General features: G+C 40.5%; 1 protein-coding gene across 1 annotated transcript; it reads right to left on the reverse strand.

Annotated features, from left to right (window-relative positions):
• Positions 1-10,784: 10,784 nt before the first annotated feature.
• LOC100979113 (basic salivary proline-rich protein 3) lies at positions 10,785-18,589 on the reverse strand. The gene is made up of 3 exons (XM_055095406.2): positions 18,186-18,589; positions 17,214-17,249; positions 10,785-16,725 (listed from the first exon to the last, which is right to left on the reverse strand). The coding sequence occupies exons 1-3, from the start codon at positions 18,247-18,249 to the stop codon at positions 15,707-15,709; spliced, it is 1,119 nt and encodes a 372-aa protein (XP_054951381.1). The 5' UTR covers positions 18,250-18,589; the 3' UTR covers positions 10,785-15,706.
• Between the last annotated feature and the right edge of the window lie 1,287 nt (positions 18,590-19,876).

The following is a 19,876-nucleotide window of genomic DNA, read 5'->3' on the forward strand; positions in this document are numbered from 1 at the left end:
TGATCAAGAAAAATAACTAATGTTACTAGGCTTAATACCTGGGTGAGGAAATAATCTGTGCAGCATACCCCCATCAGAAGTTTACCTATGTAACAAATGTGCACTTGTACCCCTGAACTTAAAATAAGAGTTAAAAAATTATTGTTAACATAAAAAAAGAAAAATCTAAACTCCACCAAAAACATTAGAACTAAAAAATAAGTTCACTAACATTGAAGGATAAATTATCAATATGCAAAAATTAGTAGCATATAACAACAATAAAATAGCATGAAAGAAAAATCAAATATTCAATTCCCTCTACAAAGCTACAAAAAATTAATTACTCAGTAATAAATTTAACCAAGCAGATTAATACTTGTCAGCTATATGACAAAAAATGTCAGTCAATCATATTGAGCTTTGTTCCTTCATCTGAGGAGTAAACATAATGCAAGAAATTATCAAAGGGCTATTGTAAGGACAAAAGGGCAAATGATATAAAACAGGTATTACTATTCTAAGTATAATGGAATGGTTGTTACATCTTTAGCGATTTACCCATATCTGTATGGAAATTTATTGTATGATTCTGAAGCAATACAACCAATGACTAAAACTTGGTCATTAAATGTTGTTTAGGGATAATTCAATTTCCAATTAGTTTGCAAACTGATTTTAGATCTCTCTCTCACAGCATGGGCTTCCTCACGACATGTGGACAGGTTCCTGAGAGAACAGGTTAGAATTATATGGCATTTTTAGGATCTAGACTCAAAAGTTACTAAGCATCACTTCTTACATACTCTATTGGTCAAAGCAGTTACAATGGTCCACTGAGGTTCAAGTGGGAGGAATCCGATGTCACCAGTTGCAGGGAAGATATCAAGGTCCCATTGTCATCAGAAAGCATGAGGTGAGAGATGATCTTTTGGACATTTTTGGAAGGTATGATCTGCCACACATTGCAAATTCCAAGATGTTAAAAATGTAAACACGTGCATCTAAAAATCAACAACTGTGGTAAGAAATGTATGGTAGAATTTCTTATCAATGTCCTTAAGCAGAAGAGAAGACCCTGTTCTGAGAGAAAATCTATGTGTTCACTTAAAAGAAAAGTAAGCCTGTCATTAATCACTTGAAAATAATCCCTCTTTTAAAGATATCTGTATAATATTATAACAATATGAGGAAGATTTCTGTTGCTTTGTATAACATATTTAAAAAGTTGTGATTGTATTTCTCCCAGATATTGCTAAAACAGTGGTAAACTAAGGCTAAAAACACTTGACTTTACACTACTCATATTACCTCTGTCTACAGCCCCAACCACTGAAAAAGTAACACCAACTCTGGGGCCAGGACATTGGAGATGCTCTCAGGCAGAAACCTAATAGCTATCCATGTGATATACAAATTTATCTCTTGATATACAACTCTCTGACCAATCTCCCTCCTGACTTTCTGAAATTTTCAATTTCTTGTGATAAATGAACCAAAATTTCGGTCCCTTAAAATGGTATCCACAATTTAGCTGATGTTTCCTAAGACATGATATAGCGACCAGAAGTTTGATTTTGAGTGTTCCAGAAGGAGAAGAAATGAGTAAGAGCATGGAAAAAATTTTTAAACAAAATAGTAGCTAAAAAATTTGTCAAATCTAGCAAGAGACTGGGACACCCAAATACAGGACCTCAAACATATTCAAATTGACACAACCCCAAAAGGCCTTCTCCAAGGCACATAAGAGTCAAAATGTCAAGATCAAAACCAAAGAGAAAATTCTAAAAAGAGTAAGATAAAAGCATCAAGACATATATTAGGGAAGCCTCATCATATTAGGAGTGATTTTCACAGAAGAAACTGTACAGTCTAGGAGATATGAAATAATATATTTAAAGTGTTCAAAGAAAAAAAAATTCTGCCAGCCACAAGTACTATCTCCAGATAGATGTGCAGTCCAGAGATGTGCAGTCCAGCCTACATAGCTTATGGTAGCCCTTCAAGTAGGAAAGGAAGGTCAGAGAGAAGGAACAAAGGAGAATGCAGGGCAGACGTGCCTCGCTCTTCTTGTCCGATGAATACAGGAAGACAGCAGGAGATGCTTTTAAATATCAATCCGTTCAGGCATTTTCCTGACCTTCTCCAATGCTTGCAAAGGGTGAAAGAGATGGGTGTATCAGGAAAGAATAAATATCAGCTATAAACTCATGGGAAACAATCAGAATGGAGTTTGCCAAAGATGTGAAAGACAGAGATAGGGTGGGTAAAGCAAGAACCATACTCTAGCAGCAGCTCAGGCACCTGGAGATGAGTCAAAGCCCTAAGTAATTCACTTGCCATCTAAAATGGCAGCAAACTTAACATGTCTCAAGTCGTGTTCTTGATTTCAACATCCTAAAACCTCTCTCCCTCAAAATATTTTGTTATACTTACCTAAGCAATTACCACAGAGTAGTGTCTTAAACAACAGAAATTCATTTTTTCACAGTTTCATTGAGATCATGGTGTCAACAGGTTCAGTGTTTCCTTAGCCGCTAGACATCTGCCTTCTTGCTATGTCCTCAAAAAAGGAGCTGCCTTGGTGCATGTGGATATTTGGTGTCTCTCTGTGTATGCAAATGTCTTCTTCTTATAAGGATACCTAGCAGATGGGACTATGTGCCCCCATAACAGCCTCATTTTAAGTTAATCCGCACATTTCTGTTCTTGCCTTCAAATATGGTCATATTCTGAGAAACTAGGAGTGAAGTCTTTCATCATATAAATAAGGGGAAACAGAATTCAGCCCATAGCACTACCCAGTGTCTTCTCAGTCCACGACAGCAGTTTCTTTTTTTTGTTCAAATATATTGGAATCACGCCTGCCTTTCTCTCACCGAAGCCTGGTCCACAAGCAAATCCAGTGGGCTCACCTCTAAATCCCTCGCAATATGAACACTTGCATATTCCCTACTACAGGGCTGTAGTTCATGCCATGATTCTCTCTCAAGGAGGATGTTAAGAACCTTAACCGGGTCTTGATAACATTCTTGTTACATTCCATATCAGTTCTCCCCACAATAGCCAGAGTGACCTTTTACAGATGAAAATTAGATCATATACCATTTGTGCTTCAAACCCACCACAGGTTTTTATTACACTGGTAATCAGATTTGAATTTCATATGTCAGCTCCTTCATACCCACATGACTTTCTCTTTCTTAAAAAGTAGGAGATTCTTTGAGTAGGACAGAAAGCAGAATCTTCCTCAACTTCATCTTGAACTAGCTTGTCTGCAACACAAGAGAGTTGTCTACCAGGAGAGATGAACATGAAGAGAGTGGATGGACTTGTGATGTGATTGAGTGAATTGCATTGAGTCCTGTGGTCTGGGAATCGTTCATGGGAATTGGAGGAATCCTTGTGCCCATTGAATCAACTAAACATTATTTTGATATAATTAGCAATGAAACAAAAATGTCTCAAAAAACTCAAATTTGCATAGATTTTTCTATAAATCCTGACTACACAATTACCATATTGGTTCATATAGTTTATTATTATGTTTTCTCTTATAAACACATATTTCACAATTATTTTAGGGTATTCATATTCATATTCAATGAACACATTGTAGCCATGACTGATTATAATAAAAATATTTCTTAAGCATTTACTGTATGTCATTTAATCTTCAGAACCAGCTTATTAGGTAAGAATAATGTTTACTGCTATCTCAGTTTTATAGGTGAGCTGACTGAGGCACATGCCAAAGTTGTTAGAATGGTAATAAGTGGTATAGATGGCTGTCAGTCTTCAGAGCCTATGTTCTTGCTTACTGTACTCCACTACTTTCTTGCTATTTACTTATATATTTATTTACTTCCAAAAAAGTCAGAAGAAACCAGGTCCAGAATATAAACTGAGGTACAAGTGATAGGAAATGTGTAAGGTAAAACTTCTCCTGAGATCTTAAAGGTGAGGTAATAAAAAACTCTTTTCCTGAATAAATAAGTTTCTTTCTAAATCATAAACACATTTACACAGGATTCTCCAGTCCTGTCTTTCTTTTCATCTTTACACAAAATATACTCATTAGAATATGAGCATCTTTGGGATGCCCATGTTTTCCTCCCACAGACAGGATAGGTAATGTTACTTCTCTCCAATTTGTTTTAGTAGTGTGTGTGGAGGTACTTATCCAGGATTTGATAATGCACTACTTGGTCCTATTCAGTTGGCTCTCTTTACAGAGAAGCATCCATTTTTTTCTTGGGTGCCACATAGCAGACACGGTAAATTTATTATCTTTTCAAATTCTTCACCTGCCTCGTCAGGCCTGGAAGAGCATATAGCTCAGCCCCTGCTCACTCCTATAATTTCTGTTTTATTTATGAACTTTAAAAATACTTACTAATGAGAATAAAAAGAATGAACAATGCCTTTGATTTTGGTATTTTTGTGGAGCCCCCTCTAAACTGCAGGGCCTGGGAAAGGAGAGCCTCTTGAAATACAGAGTGCCCAACACAATAAATGAAAAAGACCTACATCAACTTATATCTAATTAAATCTTAATGATAAGAAAGATCTTGAAGATTCCACTTTAAAAAAGTGTCATGATGTAGTAACAGCTCTGGTCTGCAGCTCCCAGCAAGATCAATGCAGAAGGCAGTTGATTTCTGCATTTCCAACTGAGCTACCCAGCTCATCTCACTGGGACTGGTTAGATAGTGGGTGCAGCCCATGGAGGACAAGCAGAAGCAAGGTAGGGTGTCGCCTCACTCAGAAAGTGCAAGGAGTTGGGAAACTCCCTCCCCTAGCAAAGGGAAGCCATGACAGACTATGCCATGAGGAACAGTGCATTCCAGCCCATATACTATGCTTTTTCCACGGTCTTTACAACCCGCAGACCAGGAGATTGCCTCCGGTGCCTATGCAACCAGGGCCCTGGGTTTCAAGCACAAAACTGGGTGGCCATTTGGGCAGACTCCAAGCTAGCTGCAGGAGTTTCCTTTCTAACCCCAAGGGCACCTGGAATGCCAGCAAGACAGAACAGTTCACTCCCCTGGAAAGGGAGTTGAAGCCAGGGAGCCAAGTGGTCTAGCTCAGTGATTCCCACTCCCACAGAGCCCAGAAAGCTAAGATCTACTGGCTTGAAATTCTCGCTGCCAGCACAGCAGTCTGAAGTCCACCTGGGACACTCCAGCTTGGTGGGAGGAAGGGTGCCCACCATTACTGAGGCTTCAGTAGGCAGTTTTCCCCTCACAGCATAAATAAAGCCACCGGGAAGTTTGAACTGGGTGGAGCCCACTGCAGCTTGGCAAAGCCACTGTAGCCAGACTGTCTCTCTAGATTCCTCCTCTCTGGGCAGCGCATCTCTGAAAGAAAGGCAGCAGACCCACTCGGGGGCTTACAGATCAAAGTCCCATCTCCCTGGGACAGAGTACCTGGGGGAAGGGGCAGCTGTGGGCACAGCTTCAGCAGACTTAAATGTTCCTGCCTGCCAGCTCTGAAGAGAGCAGCCAATCTCCCAGCTCAGCGCTCGAGCTCTGCAGAAGGACAGACTGCCTCCTCAAGTAGGTCCCTGACCCCCGTGGCTCATGACTGGGTGACACCTCCCAGCAGGGGTCAACAGACACCTTATACAGGAGAGTTCTGGCTGGCATCCGCTGGGTGCCCCTCTGGGACAAAGCTTCTAGAGGAAAGAACAGGTAGCAATTTTTGCTGTTTTGCAGCCTCTGCTGGTGATACCCAGACAAGTAGGGTCTAGAGCGGACCTCCAGCAAACTCCAGCAGACCTGCAGCAGAGGGACCTAACTGTTAGAAGGAAAACTAACAAACAGAAAGGAATAGTATTAACATCAACAAAAAAGTCATCCTCACCAAAACCCCATCCGAAAGTCACCAACATCAAAGACTTTGGTCTTTGATAAATCTTCATAGATAAATCCACGAAGATAGGGAGAAACCAGTGCAAAAAGCCTGAAAATTGCAAAAACCAGAATGCCTCTTCTCCTCCAAATGATCATAACTCCTTGACAGCAAGGGAACAAAACTGGACAGAGAATGAGTTTGACAAATTGACAGAAGTAGGCTTCAGAAGGTGGGTAATAAAAACTCATCTGAGCTAAAGGAGCATGTTCTAACCCAATGCTAGGAAGCTAAGAACCTTGAAAAAAGGTTAGACTAATGGCTAACTAGAATAGCTAGTTTAGAGAAAAACATAAATGACCTGATGGAGCTGAAAAACACAGCACAAGAACTTTGTGAAGCATACGCAAGTACCAATAGCTGAATTGAACAAGCAGAAGAAAGGATATCAGAGATTGAAGGTCAACCTAAAGAAATAAAATGTGAAAACAAGATTAGAGAAAAAAGAATGAAAAGGAATGAAAAAGCCTCCAAGAAATATGGGACTATGTGAAAAGACCAAACCTACATTTGATTGGTGTACCTGAAAGTGACAGGGAGAATGGAACCAAGTTGGAAAACACTCTGCAGGATATTATCCAGGAGAAATTCCCCAACCAAGCAAGACAGGCCATCATTCAAATTCAAGAAATACAGAGAACACCTCAAAGATACTCCTCGAGAAGAGCAACCCCAAAACATATAATCATCAGATTCACCAAGGCTGAAATGAAGGAAAAAATGTTAAGGGTAGCCAGAGAGAAAGGTCAGGTTACCCACAAAGGGAAGCCCATTAGACTAACAGTGGATCTCTCTGCAGAAACCCTGTAAGCCAGAAGAGAGTGGGGGCCAATGTTCAAAATTCTTAAAGAGAAGAATTTTCAACCCAGAATTTTATATCCAGCCAAACTAAGCTTCATAAGGGAAGAAGAAATAAAATCCTTTACAGACAAGCAAATGCTGAAAGATTTTGTCACCACCAGGCCTGCCTTACAAGAGCTCCTGAAGGAAGCACTAAACATGAAAAGGAAAAACTGGTACCAACAACTACAAAAACATACCAAATTGTAAAGACCACCGACATAATGAAGAAACCACATCAGCTAACGGGCAAAATAATCAGCTAGCATCATAATGACAGAATCAAATTCACACATGACAATATTAACCTTAAATGTAAATGGACTAAATGCCCCAATTAAAAGACACAGACTGGCAAATTGGATAAAGAGTCAAGACCCATCAGTGTGCTGTACTCAGGAGACCCATCTCGTGTGCAAAGATGCACATAGGCTCAAAATAAAGGGATGGAGGAATATTTACAAAGCAAATGGAAAGCAAAAAAAAGCAGGAGTTGCAATCCTAGTCTTGATAAAACAGACTTTAAACCAACAAAGATCAAAAGAAACAAAGAAGGGCATAATGGTAAAAAGATCAATGCAATAAGAAGAGCTAACTGTCAAATATATACACACCCCATACAGGAGCACCCAGATGCATGAAGCAAGCTTGTAGAGACTTACAAAGAGACTTAAACTCACACACAATAATAGTGGAAGACTTTAACACCCCACTGTCAATATTAGACAGATAAAAGACACAGAAAATTAACAAGGATATTCAGGACTTAAACTCAGCTCTGGACCAAGTGGACATAACAGATAACTACCTGACTCTCCACCCATAATCAACAGAATATATATTCTTCTCAGCACATCATCACACTTATTCTAAAATTGACCACATAACTGGAAGTAAAACCTCCTAAGCAAATGCAAAAGAACGGAAATCATAACAAAGAGTCTCTCAGACCACAGTGCAATCAAATTAGAACTCAGGGTTAGGAAACTCACTCAAAAACACATGACTACATGGAAACTAAGCAAGCTGTTCTGGAATTAAGGCAGAAATAAATAAGTTATTTGAAACCAATGAGAACAAAGACACAATGTACCAGAATCTCTGGGACACAGTTAAAACCGTGTTTAGATGGAAATTTATAGCTCTAAATGCCCACAAGAGAAAGCAGGAATGATAAAAAATTGACACCCTAATATCACAATTAAAAGAGCTAGAGAAGCAAGAGCAAACAAATTCAAAAGCTAGCAGAAGACAAGAAATAACTAAGATCAGAGCAGAACTGAAGGAGATAGAGACACGAAAAACTCTTCAAAAAATCAATGAATCCAGGAGCTGGTTTTTTGAAAAGATTAACAAAATAAATAGAGCACTAGCCAGACTAATAAAGAAGAAAAGAGAGAAGAATCAAATAGACACAAAAAAAGATAAAGGGGACCACTGTCCCACTGAAATACAAACTATCATCAGAGAATACCATAAACACCTCTACACAAATAAACTAGAAAATCTAGAAGAAATGGATAAATTCCTGGACACATTCACCCTCCCAGGACTAAGCCAGGAAGAAGTCAAATCCCTGAATAGACCAATAGCAAGTTCTGAAATTGAAGGAGTAATTAATAACATACAAACAAAAAAAAAAAAGCCCAGGACCAGATGGATTCACAGCCGAGTTATACCAGAGGTACAAAGAGCTGCTGGTACCATTCCTTCTGAAACTATTCCAAACAATAGAAAAAGAGGTACTCCTTCCTAACTCGTTTTATGAGGCCAGCATCATCCTAATACCAAAACCTAGAAGAGACACAACAAAAAAAGAAAATTTTAGGCCAATATCCCTGATGAACATCAGTGCAAAAATCCTCAATAAAATACTGGCAAACCGAATCCAGCAGCACATCAAAAAGCTTATCCACCATGATCAAGTCAGCTTCATCCCTGGGATGCAAGGCTGGTGCAACAAACAGAAATCACTAAACATAATCCATCACATAAACAGAATAAATGACAAAAACCAAATGATTATCTCAATAGATGCAGAAAAGGCCTTTGATGAAATTCAACACCTCTTCATTCTAGAAATACTCAATAAACTAAGTTTTGATGGAACACATCTCAAAATATTAAGAATTACTTATGAAAAACACATAGCAAATATCATACAGAATGGGCAAAACTGGTAGCATTCTCTTTGAAAACTGGCACAAGACAAGAATGCCCTTTCTCTCCACTCCTCTTCAACATAATATTGGAAGTTCTGGCCAGGCAATTAGGCAAGAGAAAGAAATAAGGGTATTCAAATAGAAAGAGAGGAAGTCTAATTGAATCTGTTTGCAGATGACATGATTGTATGTTTAGAAAACCCCATGGTCTCAGCCCCAAAATGCCTTAAGCTAATAAGCAACTTCAGCAAAGTCCTAGGATACAAAATCCATGTGCAAAAATCACAAGCATTCCTATACACCAATAACAGACAAGCAGAGAGCCAAATCATGAGGGAACTCCCATTCACAGTTGATACAAAAAATAAAATACCTAGGAATACAAGTTACAAGGGACATGAAGGACCTCTACAAGGAGAACTACAAAACACTACTCAAGGAAGTAAGAGAGGACAGAAACAAATGGAAAAACATTCCATGCTCATGGATAGAAAGAATCAATATCGTGAAAATGGCCATACTGCCCAAAGTAATTTATAGATTCAACACTATTCCCATCAAACTACCATTGACTTTCTTCAGAGAGTTAGAAAAAACTACTTTAAATTTTCATATGGAACCAAAAAGAGCCCATTTAGCCAAGACAATACTAAGCAAAAAGAACAAAGCTGGAGGCATCATGCTACCTGATTTCAACTATACTACAAGGCTATAGTAACCAAAACAGCATGGTACTGTTACCAAAACAGATATATAGACCAATGGAACAGAACAGAGGCCTCAGAAATCACGCCACACATCTACAACCATCCGCCGTTTGACAAACCTGACAAAAGCTAGCAATGGGGAATGGATTCCCTGTTTAATAAATGGTATATGGAAAACTGACTAGCCATATGCAGAAAACTGAAACTGGACCCCTTCCTTACACCTTATACAAAAATTAACTCAAGATGGATTAAAGACTTAAATGTCAGACCAAAAACCATAAAAACCCTGGAAGAACACCTAGACAATACCATTCAGGACATGGGCATGGACAAAAACTTCATGACTAAAACACCAAAAGCAATTGCAAGAAAAGCCAAAATTGACAAAGGGGATCTAATTAACTAAAGAGCTTCTGTATAGTAAAAGACCCTATCATTACAGTGAACAGGGAACCAACAGAATGGGAGAAAAATTTTGCAATCTATCCATCTGACAAAGTCTAATTTCCGGAATCTACAAGGAACTTAAACAAATTTACAAGAAAATGACAACCATATCAAAAAGTGGGTGAAGGATATGAACAGACATGTCTCAAAAGAAGACATTTATGTGGCCAACAAACATGAAAAAGAGCTCATCATCACCGATCATTACAGAAATGCAAATCAAAACCACAATGAGACACCATCTCATACTAGTTAGAATGGTGATTATTAAAAAGTCAGGAAACAGGCCGGGTACAGTGGATCATGCCTGTAATCCCAGCATTTTGGTAGGCCGAGGTGGGTGGAGTTAGGTGAAGTTAGGAGTTTGAGACCAGCCTGACCCACATGGTGAAACCCTGTCTCTACTAAAAATACAAAACTAGCCAGGCATGGTGGTGCATGTCTGTAATTGCAGCTACTCAGGAGGCTGAGTATTGCTGGAACCCGTGAGGCAGAGGTTGCAGTGAACCCAGATCCCACAGTTGCACTCCAGCCTGGGCAACAAAGAACAAAACTCTGTCTAGAAAAAAGAAAAAATTCAAAAATTAGCCAGGCATGGTGGCATGCACCTGTAATCCCACCTACTCAGGAGGCTGAGGCAGGAGAATCACTTGAACCCAGGAGGCGGAGGATGCAGTGAACTGAGATCAGGCCACTGCACTCTAGTCTGGTGACAGAGCCAGACTCTGTCTCCAAAAAAAAAAAAAAAAAAAAAAAGAAAGTCAGAAAACAACAGATGCTGGAGAGAATGTGGAGAAATAGGAACAGTTTTACACTGCTGGTGGGAGTGTAAATTAATTCAACCATTGTGGAAGACAGTGTGGCAATTCCTCAAGGATCTAGAATCAGAAATATTATTTGACCCAGCAATCCCATTACTGGGTATATACCCAAACGATTATAAATCTCTCTACTATAAAGACACATGCACACTTATATTTATTGCCATGCTATTTACAAGACCAAAGACTTGGAACCAACCCAAATGCCCATCAATGATAGACTGGATAAAAAAAAAATGTGACACATATACACCATGGAATACTATGTAGCCATAAAAAAGGATGAGGTCATGTTCTTTGCAGGGACTTGGATGAAGCTGGAAACCATCATTCTCAGCAAACTAACACAGGAACAGAAAACCAAACACCACATGTTCTCACTCATAAGTGAGAGTTGAACAATGAGAACACAGGGACACAGGGAGGGGAACATCACACACTGGGGCCTTTCAGGGGGCAGGAGGCATGGGGAAGGATAGCATTGGGGAAATACCTAATGCACACGGGGCTTAAAACCTAGATGATGGGTTGATGGATGAAGCAAACCACCATGGCACATGTATACCTATGTAACAAACCTGCACCTTCTGCACATGTATCCCAGAACTTAAAGGATAATAAAAAAGAAAAGAAAAGAAAAGAAAACTGTAATGAGATATCATCTTACCTCAGTCAGAATGACTATGATTAAAAGGGCGAAAACTGAAGAGATGTTGGCAAGGACATGGAGAAAGAACTCTTATACACCCTTGGTGGGAATGTAAATTAGTACAGCTTCTATGGAGAACTGTGATTTCTCAAAGAACTAAAACTAGAACTACATTTCCATTGAGCAATCCTACTTCTGGGTATCTTCCCAAAGGACAAGTAGTCAGTGTAACAAATACATACCTTTATCTGTATGTTTATTGTAGCAACATTCACAGGAACAAAGATATTGAATCAACCAAAGTGTCCATTAATGAATGATTGGGTTAAAAATGTAATTATATATACCCAATGCCATACCACTCACTCATAAAGAGAGAATGAAATGACATATATTGTGGCAATATGGATGGAACTGGGGGTCATTTTCTTAAGCAAAACAGGAAATGAAATATAATACGTTCTCACTCATAAGTGGATGCTAAAGAATGTGTATGCACAAATGAAGAGAGTGAAATAATACACAATGAAGACTTGGAAGTGGAAGGCAGAGGGGTTGAATACTGGGATATTAATTAATAAATACAGTGTTTGTTATTTGAATAATGAATACCCTAATGCTGTGACTTATGCACTATATAATCTATGTAACAAAACTGAACTTGTAATACATACATTTGTGCAAATAAAATTTTTAAAAAATTAACAGAAACTCTAGTCATACTGCTCCCCCATCCTCACCATTAAAAAGAAGAGGCAGTGACCAGTGTGGCCATAGCAGAATGAATTAGGTATAGAGCAGCCACCAATTCCAGAGATAGTTAGGGCTCAATACATAGTACTTTAGCATAGTTGAAAATTAGCATCTTGTTCTTAGAGAGTAAAAGTGGTGGTCATCAACTGGAAAACATAGAAAAGTAATATAATTTTTAAATGGCCAAGGTGGGTAATTGATTGTTGGGAAATAAATAGAACTATTTGGTGTAAACTGCAGATGAGGCTTGCTTAGATGGGCTGATAGATATGAAAGTGATGAAACTGGCTGCAGTCAGAAATTATTTTGAATCTTGAACTTCACAATGATAACATAGTTGATTTGACTAGATGTAATGTGATGTAAGAGGAAAAGAGTCTAGAATAAATCCTAGTTTCCTTAATTAATTAGAGAATAATTTACCAAGAGGAAATAGAGTTGGAAGAGGAGTAATTCTGTAGTTGTAGGAGGGGAGAGACAGAGGTAGGAGAAAACAGGGAACAGAACAGGAGATTCCTGGAAAGACTGATAGAGTGTTCCCCAGAGAAGGGTCAATGGTGTTAAACTGCTGAGGGGTCACAGGAGATGGATGACTGAGAATTGATACCTGAAATGAGTAGAATGGAGGCAGTAGATGACCTTGACAGACTTGGAGTGGAAAGAACAAAAGCATCTTTAATGTGTGTTTTAAAAAAAATGGAAGAGAGGGGATGGGGAAATAATCATATACATACATTTCAAGAACTTTTGTAATAAAAATGGCAGACAATATGGTAGGAAAGAAGCACTAAGAGTCTTAGCAAAACCTCTGTAGAAATGGGTGATGTTTCAGCAGGCTTTTGCTGATTGAAGTAATCCCATAGAGCATAGATGTAAGAATCAGGAGACAAAAGGGTCACATGCAGAAGCAAAATCCTTGATTGGGTAATGTGGTTCAGAGTCATGAGGGAAGGTAAGAGATAGGGGTAGGGAGCCTTCAACTACAGTAATAGGAGAGAAGTCAGAGAACTGGGATTGAACTGAATGTGGATTGCTCAACTTGGTGGTGATTATGGCAAGATCCTTCTATTCTGATTTTTCTGAAATTCATAGTGAATTATCTGAGGCTATCGGTGGGCACAGGGCAGTTTTCTAATATTGAACCTTCCTTGCTTGAGAAGCAGACATGCCAATCTCTGCAAGGTTTTTGGTAGGTATGTTATCTGAATAGTCTCCATACTCTAAGGTAGTTGTTATGATTCTTCTCATTGTAGATAAGGAAATTGGCGCTCTGAGAGACCAAGTAGCTTTTTAAGAGTTCAGAGCTAGCAAGAAAGAGTTATGTCTTAACTAAAATCTGAGAGTGTCCCAATTCTTTGCTCCTAAAAGTCATGCTGCCTCCTTGATGAAATCCATTCAGGTTTCATTAAGGAAAGGTGAGGAACATTGGGAGGGAGAGAAGTGATCACTGTTAAAATAGGGTCAATGGGATAGAAAGGGTTCTAGGGATAAGAAGCACAGACCCATATTCATTCCCTTGAAACCAAACTCAGTTTCTTAGAAATTATAAGGATTTCTTTTAGTTTCTGTGACTTATTTTCCATTTGTTGTGTTTTTTGTCCTTAAAATTACTGGAATATCAGTAAACAATCTGAAAATAATTTTTAAATTTCAATTTGTGCTGTAGAAGCCAGAGAAGGGCCAGGCATTTTGGCTCACTCCTGTATTCCCAACATATTTGGAGGCCGAGGCAAGCAGATGACCTGAAGTCAGAAGTTCTAGCCTAATCTGGCCAACAGAGTGAAACCCCATCTCACATAAAATTACAAAAATTACCCAGCAATGATGGTGGGATCCTGTAATCCCAGCTACTGTGAAGGGTGAGGTAGGAGAATAGCTTGAATCCAGGAGATGCAGGTTGTAGTGAGCCAAGATTATGCCACTGCAGTCCAACCTAGGTGATAGAGCAAGACTCCATTTCAGAAAAAGAAAAAAATAGAAGTCAGGGAAGGAGATAAACAGTAAAACATTTTTCATGGCAGCTGGCTAAATTAGGATTAAAGAGGAGGGAATATCCCTGGAAGTATCAAAGAGAAGGGGTCCTAGATGTTCTTATAATGTGTTCTTGGTCCTCACACTCCACATTCACAAACACTGATAAAGAGACACCACAATCAGAAATTGTAAGCTGTTTATTTTATTGGTATGTTAAAGGTAGAGCTATGACCACCTTCTTACAATGTCATGGCATTTGAATCATTTGAATCACTGTCATCTTCTTATTCACTTCCTGAAACAAACAAACAAGGAAGTTCATAGAGCAGACTTGACATGGCAGGAAATGTCGAATTCCTCACCGGTGTTACAGCAGTAGAGTACATGAGAGCCCATCCTCTCTCCCCAATCCCTTCAACCTCCTGTGATTCTTTCCTAATTTTTTCTGTGTTCACTCTTTTGATGCCCTTGCACACAATGTGCTCCAAATTGTTGCTTAGAAGATGAAGAGAAAAGATCATCCTTAGGTTGTTATGACTCATTGCTGTTGAATTTGTTCAGGGATATATTTACACATATGATAATCAGAACCTATTTTATAATAGTGATAAAATGAAACCACCCTCAGTGTCCAGTGACAGGGATTGATTAAAGAAATCATGGTGCAGCCACACAATGGAGTAGCATAAAATTGTAAAAGCAAACAGAAAACCACTGAAGAGATGTATTTAGCTTCATAAACTGATGTGGAAATTTTCAAGAAGTGTATTTTTAAGTGACTACCATATATACCTGCATATAAGTTATGGTATTAGTGGTAGGGTAAAAGAATGCTGTATGTCTATGCACACATAAATATTTCAAAGAGAAGATCCCATAAAGTCAACAGTGGTAGCTTTTTGAAGGAAGGAAGGTGGGTAGGATGAGCTGTGCCTTTAAAATTAGCTTCATATTTTTCCATTCCATTAGATATCTTTTGTTAGCTTAATCATGTATGTATTGAAAAGTTAAGTATCTAAAAAGTGACACGCCATTTAGCTGCTGAAAGATCAGGGACCATTTGGCAGGAATACTGGACTCGAGAGGCTGGCGTGAGGCAGGAATGAGCAACAGTGCTCAGGTGAAAAATTTAAATGCAATATCTCTGAGTTTGTGGACAGAAAGCAGAGCACCAAGAATGGACATGGTACTACTTCCTCATTGCCAATACAATTTAAGACAGATTGTATGGTATGTTGTTTCTCAACATCAGAGTTCCTTAAAGAGTTTGTTAGAAATACAGGGTCTTCTTGCCCTATTCCAGAGTATCTGAATACAAATCTTTAGAAATGGGTTCTAGGGCAATACAATGTCAATGGGTTTTTAGTTGATTCATTGGCACAATAAAGTCGGAGAACTGTAACACTTAGAGCACTTGGTGAAGAATAAACTGGAATCATACCTGTCATTGAACCTTGATTACTGGGGAGGCTGTCCCTGGGGAGGTCTGTGTGGTCTGCCCCCTTGAGGAGGTGGAGGTGGTCCCTGGGGCTTTCCAGCGGGAGGTGGCAGAGGCTGCTGGGGATTGCCTCCTGGTGGGGGTGGTCCTTGTGGCCTTCCTGGAGGAGGGGGACGTTGAGGTTTGTTACCTTCTTGTGGGGGTGGTCCTTGTGGCTTTCCTGGATGAGGTGGGGGACCTTGAGGTTTGTTGCCTCCTTGTGAAGGTGGTCCTTCTGGCTTTCCTGGACGAGGTGGGGGACCTTGGGACTGGTTTCCTCCTTGTGGGGGTGGTCCTTCTGGCTTTCCTGGACGAGGTGGGGGACCTTGGGACTGGTTTCCTCCTTGTGGGGGTTGTCCTTCTGGCTTTCCTGGACGAGGTGGGGGACCTTGGGACTGGTTTCCTCCTTGTGGAGGTGGTCCTTCTGGCTTTCCTGGACGAGGTGGGGAACCTTGGGACTGGTTTCCTCCTTGTGGGGGTGGTCCTTCTGGCTTTCCTGGACGAGGTGGGGGACCTTGGGACTGGTTTCCTCCTTGTGGGGGTTGTCCTTCTGGCTTTCCAGGATGAGGTGGGGGACCTTGGGACTGGTTTCCTCCTTGTGGGGGTTGTCCTTCTGGCTTTCCTGGACGAGGTGGGGGACCTTGGGACTGGTTTCCTCCTTGTGGGGGTGGTCCTTCTGGCTTTCCTGGACGAGGTGGGGTACCTTGGGACTGGTTTCCTCCTTGTGGAGGTGGTCCTTCTGGCTTTCCTGGACGAGGTGGGGAACCTTGGGACTGGTTTCCTCCTTGTGGGGGTGGTCCTTCTGGCTTTCCAGGATGAGGTGGGGGACCTTGGGACTGGTTTCCTCCTTGTGGGGGTTGTCCTTCTGGCTTTCCAGGATGAGGTGGGGGACCTTGGGACTGGTTTCCTCCTTGTGGGGGTTGTCCTTCTGGCTTTCCTGGACGAGGTGGGGGACCTTGGGACTGGTTGCCTCCTTGTGGGGGTGGTCCTTCTGGCTTTCCTGGACGAGGTGGGTGACACAGGGCATTCACTGAATAGTTGCCGCAAATTTTTACAGTAACGCAGCTAAATGGGGAAATGCACAAAAATAAGACCCAGACACTAATTTCTTTGCATTTTCAGTGAAGCTCTAGAACTCTGGAGTGGAATGCTGGAGAAGAAGGAAGCAGTTGAGGGGCTCTTAGTCTAAGGAGGAGTCAGAATAAGGACACTGGCCATTTGTCTGTCATCTCCCAGCAGGCACTCCTGGCAAGAGGGAAGTCAACCCACTCCCGTTTTCATCTAAGCCAAGCATCTCTGCCATTCAATTTGGTGGCCCTGCTCATGGTCCCCAAAATCAAGGTTGCATGAAGATTGCCTGCATTATTAGGGGGACTAACATTAATCAATTCCTGAAAGGAAAATGTTGGTGAGAAGACACTGGAGAACTGATCCATTCATAAGCAGAAAAAGATAGTTAAAACAGATTGAGAATGAATTGGGATTTACCTGATATTACGGAGGGAGATTCTTCCTGGCTGACATCTAGAAGAGAAGCACAGCATGATGGGAAAGGTTACATCTTGAATCTTGCAAGATTCACAGGTGTTCTACAGGGAAAGGGGACTTCTCACCACACCCCATGCATCCCCTAGGTTAGCTCGTCAGCTACCATCTGTGAAGCTGCTGGAAGGGGAGGAAGGTGTAAGGGGAGGCAGGGTTGTTACCACACAGAGCAACAGCCATGAACTCAATATACAAGAGCCCCTTTTTTTCTTCCCTAGCATCCTTCAAGACTTAATGCTAATTTAGTTTACACATGCCAGGTACTTCAATGTGATATTTTGGTATTCTTATGCCCTCCATCTCCTATAAATACATTGCTTATATTCACAAGCTTTCTCAATTTCGGTAATCAGAAGTAATCGTTTCAATACAATCTTACCTATACCACTCCCAGCACATTGAAATACTGTGTGTAGGGGAAAGAAAAATCACAATGATTGAATCTGATATTTCTATATCTGTAGTTAGACACAGGCAAGTGTTTTATCCAGTTCTGTGTCTGCAGTATCTCTAATGTGTGTTTATCTCCATCATCAATGCTGATCCACCAGGTAGAGCAAGACCACCATCATCCCTGTGTACTTACTGAGATCAGTTTAGGATCTTCACAGCTGGACTTTCCTGAATCTGCCTTGCATTCACCACTGCATCCTTCACAGCACAGTTCTCTCTCTCTATAAATGCAAATCTTACCTTCTCATTCCCCTGGTATAAATTCTTTATTGGATTTTCATTGTACATTAAATAAATTGAAGCCCTTGGTGTGGAATGAGGGCACAACAGGTCTCCTGATCCTAGGCATGAAAACTCTGCAGCCCCATCTGTGTTGTCATTCTCCTCTCTTCCCCATAATTACAACTATCACCTCCTAAGCCCCAAGCAGAGTCACCACATCTTCTCCTCCTTCTGTCTTACCTTCATTTAAGCTCTGAGCTGAGCTCAGGGCCAGCAGGGCCACCGACAGCAGAATCGGTAGCATCTTGCTGGAGGCTCTGGAGTCACTCCCAACTCTGTGCTGGGAGAACCATGGCAGCTCCCTTTATAAAGAGGAGCAGAACAGTGGCACCTTTGAGCTCCACACTGGGTGGGCCTCACCACCCCAGAGACTGGGTTCTGCTTTCCTTACTGCAGGTCAGGTGTATCCCTTATTTCTGTCTGGGACTCTAGCCCAGAGGGACAGGTTGGGTTGGATGTTGTTTGTACCTTATTTCTAAAAGGTACAACTATGACGTGAACAAAGGTTTTAAAGGAACTGTGTCCAAGCAATCAGCACCGTGTCATAATTGAACTTCAGACGTCATTAGACTTTCAATCTTTTTGGTAAGACTATTGTCCACTTTCCACTTTGCTATTTATTTCTGTGTATGTGTGTGTGGGCAGTGAAGCTACAGCCAGCGGTGATGATGATCAGTATCTCTGGCTGTTTTTATAGCCTATTTCCATCTCTCGTGATGTGTGTGTACAGAGAGTATCACATTTAGCTTAACTTTTGATGCGATAGAGATAGTTTCTGCTATCTGGGAGATGTTTGAGGACAGCACACTACTGGGCACACAGATGACAGAAGGCTGCCTCACAGCCTACTCAGGCTACAGCTATTGTTCATGCTTCTGTGGATCTCACTCAAGTCAGGAAAGGCTTGTTGTTGTGCAACACAGGAAGGCCAAAATTGTGTATTTTAAAGTATCTTTAGGGGTTATGAATGCAAAATGGACACAGAAACCACGAGGAAATTTCTAGACCTGAGAAAACTGAATATATAGTTCCTTGCGGGAACCATGCAATATCATGTTGCCAAAACTTCCTTCATGCTCTTCCCTTTCTCTAGAATATTCTACAAAATTCACCCTCTGCTTCATTTCTTTTAAGAATTGTATTGAATTCCTACCTCTGATAATTAAGTGGCTACAATTCTACATTCAAATAAGGTAATCAGATACCCTCATTAAAGCCTCAATTGCATTGTATTGGTTTTCTTGGTTTAGTCAGTATTTGTGTTACCTGTTTTCTCAGATTGTTCTTCCACAAAGAGTATTTTTTCTACAATATTCTGATATGCATTCCTCCCTGACGTTCTTTCTGGTACTTCTTTTTTCATATTTTATTTTCTGAGTCAAGCTCATTTTGTGTAATTTTCTTTACATATCTGGCTTTTTTCCCCGGGAATTTGGTAAGATTTCCTTTATTTAATCTTCTAAGTAATAAGCTATAATTCTCACCACCTTTGTTTCATTCTTGTCTGTGTAATTTCACAATAAATGTTGTGTTTCCAAAAAGCCCTCTCAGAGTCCTGCATTGTTAGCACTTCTTTTAGCTGCTGATTCTTCTGTTATACCTAGTAAATCCCTGCTCATCAGTTCATGGAATATACAGATTAGTCAGTGAGTCAGCTGCCATTTACCACTTAGACCTTCTGTGTGTCTTGTGTAATTGTTCACATTTTGTGCATGGCTGGTATTAATTTGAGGACAGCTTGGCTGGAGGTATGATGGAGGTAGAGAGGGTATGTGACAGTAAATCCTAAAGACAGGCCTCTTGACCATTGTGGATGAGTGGATCCTGGACTGTGCAGATGAGGGTCTGGTCTGGCCCTTCTGAAGAGTTGG

The sequence above is a fragment of the Pan paniscus genome, chromosome 10 (genome assembly GCF_029289425.2).
Source record: "Pan paniscus chromosome 10, NHGRI_mPanPan1-v2.0_pri, whole genome shotgun sequence".
Lineage (NCBI taxonomy): Eukaryota > Metazoa > Chordata > Mammalia > Primates > Hominidae > Pan > Pan paniscus.